Source organism: Fukomys damarensis, unplaced genomic scaffold, assembly GCF_012274545.1.
Source record: "Fukomys damarensis isolate Sample0158 unplaced genomic scaffold, DMR_v1.0_HiC HiC_scaffold_30, whole genome shotgun sequence".
NCBI classification, from domain to species: domain Eukaryota; kingdom Metazoa; phylum Chordata; class Mammalia; order Rodentia; family Bathyergidae; genus Fukomys; species Fukomys damarensis.
In genome coordinates, this window is record NW_022900942.1 from 791,237 (window position 1) to 798,869 (window position 7,633).

Sequence of the window (7,633 nt, forward strand, 5' to 3'; positions counted from 1 at the left end):
TCTTTTTGTCATAGGGGTCTCTGCATTTTACTTTTGTCACATTTAGTTATTCATTTGTTTGCTTTTAAATTTTGGTAATTATTTATTTTCTACCTCATTAAGGGATGAGTTTCCCACAGGATTGGAAATACTGTTTTCAACATAGTTACATAGCTTCCCCTAAATTAATTGCTGATCAGATCACTTATATTCCAAGGTATGATGGTATTGCCAACTTCAAATCTAAAGGTACAGATTTTTAGTTATTTGTCAGGTCCATCTGCATGTCTGTCTTCCATATCCTATAGCTCACTTAATGCCTACAGGACGGCATGCTTTGAAGGCAAGGGGAAGTTTGGGGATTCATTTCAATGAGAAACTATTACAATTTTGAAGGAAATTAATCAGAAACACAGAGGATCAGCTCGGCAGTCTGACAATGAGATATATGACATAGCATGTATCAAACTGTGTGTAGACTTGTCTATGGCATGTGCTGACAGGTCTTGGATCTAAAAGGCAAAGTGTCTCATCTGTAAATCAAAAATACATGCAGGTGATACTGGGACTTTCAAAAGCAAGAGACCATTGCTTCGAAATATACCATTGGTCCTTAGCCCTGGGCTGTGGAGTGGTTCATGGCCAATTAGGAATCAGGTGACACAGCAAGAGCAATAAGCAGGTGTCAAAGCTCCACAACTGTAGCCACTCAGCCTGGTTTACATTACTGCCTGAGCTCTGCATCCTGTCTGATGAGCACTAGCTTTAGGCTCTCACAGGAGTTGAATCCTGCAGTGGAGGTGAGAGGCTGATGCTAACACTGGAAAATGGGTGCAAATAGTGCTTAAAAGCAGCAGAGTTATCTTCACAGAGACCATGATAAATCAGTTGCTTGCCGACTCCTGCCAAAACTTTATCAGTGAGTGGCTACTGGCAATTAAGTTGCACTTTGTAGCCCAGGTTACAGTTGCAAGGGATGTGTTTCAGTTGATGTATTTCAATATGTCTTGGGGCAGGGTTAAGATAAGAATCCAACCATATTTTCAGTTAGCATGAGACTGTCCATTATTTTCTTTTGCATTATGTGAATCCTATAATTATTACATTTTGCACTACATTGTAATAATAATAGAAATAGAGAGCACAGCAGAATTAATGCATTTGAATTGCCCCAGGCTGCTAATCTTCCCATAGTCTGTGGAAATAGTCTTCTGTGAAATTTATCTCCAGTACCAAAATGGATGGGGACTGATGCTCCACAAGATACATTTAATAAGTTTATTCTCACATTTCCTTTGTTTAAAGTTATGGATAGAAAGAAAATATTAGGTATTATGCTTCATTTTAATCCTGTTTTACCAACATTATGAAAAAGCATGGATATTCAGTAAAGGAAGTAGTAGTCAGAGAAGAGAGAATAAAAGTAGAGGAAGAAGTGGGGAGAGAAAGATCTGAATATCTCCTTAGTTTGCAATATGAATTCTTACTTGTTCTTTGTTTTAAGGCACAGTTACAAGAATTTCAGAAATATTAAAATCACAGAAAATATATGCTAACCATGGAATGCTGGTTCTTATTTCCAGAGTGCATACAACAGGCATCCATAATGGTTTCACTAATTTTCATTTCTATCATGCTCAGGAGACTCTGGTTCTCAGCCAGAAATCATTGTTTCATTTTTTTTTTACCCCAATTTTTCAACAGATTCACCAACAACATGAAATTTAAAAACCAAACATCTGTCTCAGAATTCCTTCTTGTGGGCCTGACAGATGATCCAGAGCTGCAACCCCTCATCTTCAACCTTTTCCTTTTTATCTACCTGGTCACCATCTTGGGAAACCTGCTCATCATCCTAGCCATCAGCTCTGACTCCCACCTCCACACCCCCATGTACTTCTTCCTCTCCAACCTTTCCCTCACCGACATCTGTATAAGCACGAGCACGATCCCAAAGATGCTAGTGAACATCCAAACAGAGGATCAGAGAATCAGTTACACAGGCTGCTTCTCTCAGATTTGTTTTGTATTAGTATTTGGCTGTTTAGAAAACTGTCTCCTTCTGGTCATGGCTTATGACCGTTATGTGGCCATTTGTCATCCCTTGAGGTACACGGTCATCATGCACCCCCGCCTCTGTGTCCTTCTTGTTCTACTCTCCCTGCTCCTGAGCATTGTGCATGGTCTGCTCCACAGTCTGGCGGCACTGCCACTGTCCTTCTGCACAAATGTGGAAATCCCACACTTCTTCTGTGAACTTGCTCAGATCATCAAGCTGGCGTGTTCCGATACCTTCATTAATGCCCTGCTGATATATTCAGCAGGAAACACATTTTTTGGTGTTCCTCTCATTGGAATTATTTTTTCTTATGTTAAAATTGTCTGCTGTATTTTGAGAATGCCATCAGTTGGGGGAAGGTATAAGGCGTTTTCCACCTGTGGGTCTCACCTCTTTGTTGTTTCCTTTTTCTATGGGACAGGTTTTGGTGTGTACTTGAGTTCTACATTTAGTAACTCTTCCAATAAGAATGCAATGGCCTCTGTGATGTACATTGTGATCCCTCAAGTGATGAACCCTTTTATCTACAGTTTGAGGAACAAAGAAATGAAGACAGCTCTTAGGCGTCTCATTACTTGGAAGCCTTTTATATGCTGAGGTCATGGGCTTTGAGCTAGACTTTCTAGAATAGCACAAGATGAGAAGAATACAGGCTGGACAGAAGCCTCACTCTGTGTCACCAAGATCTTCCAAAATGCCCACATAGTATGATATCTAACCACGTTTCAACTTGTATTTTGTGCTTTCCTTTAATTATTCAATTCTACGATATTTGACAAATAATTCCAATCTTTAAACTCAATTGTATTGCTGTGAATCATTTAAAGAAAATACATTAATTGATTTCTGAGTTTTAAAAACTGTTCATGCATCAGTTTCACCAAGGTAATGTTGGAATAGGTGAACTGAACGAAAGTTGCACTGATGTCTGGAGATGAGCTTCTCTGTGGTCCCACAGACAGAGCCATGATTGCTTTCTCCCACATGATGTCAATGAACTGGACTGTTATGTGTAATCAAGTAATTACTGTCACTTTCCTCAGGGAAATGCATTTTTCTGAATTCACATTAGTATCTCCTCTATCGGGTGTCATTATTTTGCTGATTCATATAAGATTATATGTCAGTCGCGCACCCGCTGGATGATCTCAGGCAGGCAGGCAGGTGAAGAGACCCCATCCAGGGTCCTTGGGTGCTTTGAGATACTTTTGAAGTATTTTGGATTTTGAGCCTCATTACTTCTTCTAACAAAAATAAACCTTTACACAGATATGCTTGGACAATCAAGGCAATAATTGTTCATTAGTACTATTTCACAAATACAATACCTAGTGTCCAGGATTAGGTCTTCATGGAGCCCTCGATGAGATGGCCTCATTGTAGGAATGCTCCCACAATCATCAGGGTCTATAGCTTGAATTTGAAAAGTCCTCAAAGGCTCATGAGTTAAAGGGTCTGTCTGCAGCATTTGATGCTTGAAATATTGTTGTGCCTTTAAGAACGGGTAGCAGTTATGCAGAAATTAGCTCAATGCAGGCATGGCCTTGAAGGACATAGTGGAAATCAACACCATTTCACCTGGGTTCCCTGCTACCATGTATTGAATATCCTTGGTCTATCACTGGCTCCTCAGAAAGATGTCCTTGCTCTCCACAAGCCTAAAAGCAATAAAGCTATCTGACCATAGACTGAAAACTCTCTAATTTAGAGCCTAAGTAAAGCTTTCTTGGTTTTTAAATTAGTTGGTTTGGAATTCTTTTTACAGTAATGGAAAGATGACCAGCATATCAAATAGCTGTAGGATATGGCAACATCAGATCCAATTCGAATTTAGAGTTAAGAAACTGAGTGCTCCTTCCTTGGTCTCTTAATAGTTCTCTCTTTGGAGTAAACTTGCAAATACTTCTCTTATGAAATGAATGATGGCCATATAAATGATACTTCTATGTCTTTATCCCTCTTATTGTTGTAACTGGAAAACTACAGGAGAAGCAGTTGCATGCTGCTCACATCAAGAAACAGCAGCCTTATTCTGGATCACTTCTTTCACTACCAAATGGAATTTCACATATTAAAAGACAAATTTAGAGAATAAAATTGGGTTAATATGGACAAATTTCATTGCACTTTAGTACAGGTACTCATTTGTAGGTCTCTAAGGCATTATCGCCATTTTATGTGCCTGTATAATATTTTGATCTCACGATTTTTTAACTTTCATAAAGATTCAAGGTCATTTAAAAAATACTTGAAGCCATAGGCACTGTTATGACTTGTGTATCGATGTCCCCCCAAAGCCTCATGCAGTTGTAGATGGGACATTTTCTGATGTGCTGAATCTAGAGTGTGTGCTTCTGGAATTAAAGGGTTTGTGATTATTACAACAGCTGAGTGACTAGTTTGGCACCAGCCTGTACCTGGTAGTCTGGATGAGATAAAAGTGCCAGAAAGATATTAAGTCCCCTTGCTGTTTCGCTATCTTCTGCCTGAGGTAAACTGTTTCTCCTCTGCCAAACCATCCTTCATTGGAGCCAGTCCATTGTGGACTGAAACCTCGATGAACTGTAACCCAAATACACCTTTTCTCCCTTAACTTTTGGTGTTAAGAATTTTGTCTAAGCAAGGAGAGAAAGGTAACTCATACACACACAATGCCTTCCTAGATAGGACTCCAGAAGCACATGAAATAATATCAATAATTGAGAGCCCTATATCAAATTACTATCTTCTGCACACCGAAGGTATAAGCAAAATGAAGAGAGAAAGCACTGAGTGGAAGTACAACCTCTTCTGCCTATGATTCATATAAAGGATTAATATGTAGAATATATAGAGAACTCAAAAAATGTTAAATGTCTTTTCAACTTTTTTTTTTCTGTACTGAGAATTGAACTCCAGGCCTCACACTTGCCAGAAAGGTGCTACACAAATGACCAACATCCCCAGCCGGATGATTTTTTTTTTCCTTTTCTAATTTACTCTGATTTTTCCACATTTTTTCTGTTATTTTATGTAATTCTATTAATTTTCCTTTATTTTGAAATAGGATCCTTTACTTCACTTTTCAGCCTTCCTTCTCTTCCATTTATTTTTCACATTTTACTTCTTGCAGTCTCTCATTCCCCACGCACTTCATTTTCCTAGCTTTATTTTCTTTCCCATATTTATTATACATTAAATTTATAAGTCTTTAGATGTTGTTACTCAAATGATATTGTTCAATTCTTTTCTGCTGTTAATGATGGTATACTGGTTGCATCAGTAGATATTTTCTCTATGTAAATATTTGGTTTATATCTGTGCCTATAATTATAGATATCTTTTGTACGATTAAATGGTGCAGCAGTAGCTTCTATTTTTATTTTGTAGTATTTCAGTATCCAGTCGAAATGATTATTATTATTGCTGATATTATTGATATTACCACAATGCATAATTGTTGGTATGTTTTTCAGCTAAACACCATATCTAGTTGGTCTCTATGTTCAATACCGGTTCATATACAGAGAGAACTGGACAATGGGCCAATTACACTAAAATCTCCCCAGCCAAATTTACTGATAGTTGGATCTTGGGACACAGGCAAATGCAATAGATAGCCATTCCCAGAGTTTACCTTACTAAAGAGCTTTTCATAGTAGAAAACATTATTTCTACTATAATCAATCTGCAGTCCTCAACAGTCACACACACACACACACACACACACACACACACACACTTAGAGGAATTGAAACATGATGACAAAAACAATATGACTCCACAAATTTCCAACTCCCCAAATTTAACCTTTGTGGAATTAATATTAAGAAATTAAAAATCAAAATGGGAAAATTAAATAATAAAATACAACACACAAAAAACAGATTCATAAGTTCATAAGCTATCTCAAGGACAATATAATTAAATGGGTATTGCACATAAAAACAGAATGATCAGTTACAATAGTAAAATGATAGCTGAGGAAAATAATATAAAACTTGAATGAACAATTTTGTAAAAAATTATACTCCATGAAAAGGTAGCGAAGAGAAGGCCTGGTGATTAAAAATTCTATTTAAGTGTGGGCAGCTGAAGTGACCAATGTAAGGACTGAATGTCAGAAGTAGAAAATATGGCTGAAGACTGATAAAACTATTATCCATTTCTATTGAAATGTATTTTACAGTTGAACTGACTTTGTTTTTCCTGGTATTGTTGGCAAGTATACCTGTGACTCTCAAGGTACCTAGGAAAAGAAAGCTGGAATCCACTACAGAAGAAAGCTATATCCATCTTTAAAGAACACTTGTGATGAATGGAGTGTGGAAGACAGGACAAGAAAGAACGGCAATGGCATGGTTTCCCAGGGAGAAGGAATCCAACATCAGGATGAGCAGTGAAAAAAAGTTATAAAATTCATGTCTCATCTCAATTAATTTTATCAATAATGTTACAAAAGAATGACTTTATACTTGACACATGAATTCCTTACTAGGCTATTGGTGTGGTTAAAATCTTTGAAGTCCTTCAATTCTAACAGCTATTGAAGCATCCAGGCACAATTTGTTCAGTGTCCTATTTCTGCCTTGCAATATTACTCCACTTTCTCCTCCCACAGCCTCACAAGCAGCCTGGATATTAAAGTTGAATGTTTGTCTGTGGGAGAAGTTCAAGCCTGGCTGGGCTGGGTACACCGCACCCCTCTCTCCTGAGCTAAGTCGGAGACCTTGCTAGAGGCTGAGGTAACTCGCCTAAGCACATAGATGCTGGGCTCAAAAGGCTGAAACTTCACCCCCATTCCGTGACTCCTTCACCTTGCCCAGGAAAAATCACTCCACCATGCCTCCAATAAGATATCACCAAATGTTAAATGCTCCTCCCATGCTGCTCCCCCATGGTTGTCCCTATATCAGCCTGTGCATTTCCTGAATAAAGCAGAAGCGTACCAGAAACTTCCCTGGAGTCTGCTTGGTGATTCTGCACCTTATCCTCCCAGTCCTAGCTCCTGAACCTTGTTCCATGAGCGGGCTTGCAGACAACAACAAATTTTTGCCTTTCCTTCAGTGCTATAAAATTTCAAATGAAATTCATAAAATTTCCTTTAGTTTTTGTTTTGAAATGGAATATGTTCTGTGCATTACCTCATACGGCTAATGTTTCTTCTTCAATAAATCAAGTGAAAGTAGTTATCAACCTAGTAGACATTACAGCTGAAGGTGTCAGAAAACACATTCTCAGGGGCTTCATTTATAGTTAAATAATATCTTGAAAATTATAGATTCAGAAAATGCATTAAGAAAATATTTACATATTATAAAATAATTTGATCAACATAAAATTCTTGAAATCTTTAATTCTAAAAGGTTGAGTTAGGAAATCATTCATCTTACATTACTCTCCTCCTTAGAGTTGGTATTTAGAGAAATATGCTCCTGGGATCAAAATGAAAATAATCTTTCTGGTTCCCAGAGGACAGATGTTTTGTCTTCCATTGCAGGTGAGTTGCTGAGCATCATTCTCAGAGAAAACCTCCAGGTAAGCCAAAGTCTTCATTTATCACTTGAATATGAGTGCAGACATTTTAGTGTAAGTTAATCACTGCAGAGATCTTGT

The 7,633-nt window shown here is 37.8% G+C and overlaps 1 protein-coding gene across 1 annotated transcript; it reads left to right on the forward strand.

The window, feature by feature from the left end:
• The first annotated feature begins 1,696 nt into the window (after positions 1–1,696).
• On the forward strand, positions 1,697–2,635 carry LOC104866678 (olfactory receptor 7G2-like). The gene has a single exon (XM_010630855.1). It carries the CDS (start codon positions 1,697–1,699, stop codon positions 2,633–2,635), a length of 939 nt encoding a protein of 312 aa, XP_010629157.1.
• The last annotated feature ends 4,998 nt before the right edge of the window (positions 2,636–7,633 follow it).

Coding starts and splice junctions, on each gene's coding strand:
- LOC104866678 (XM_010630855.1), top strand. CDS start 1,697: ATGAAATTTAAAAACCAAACATCTGTCTCAGAATTCCTTCTTGTGGGC.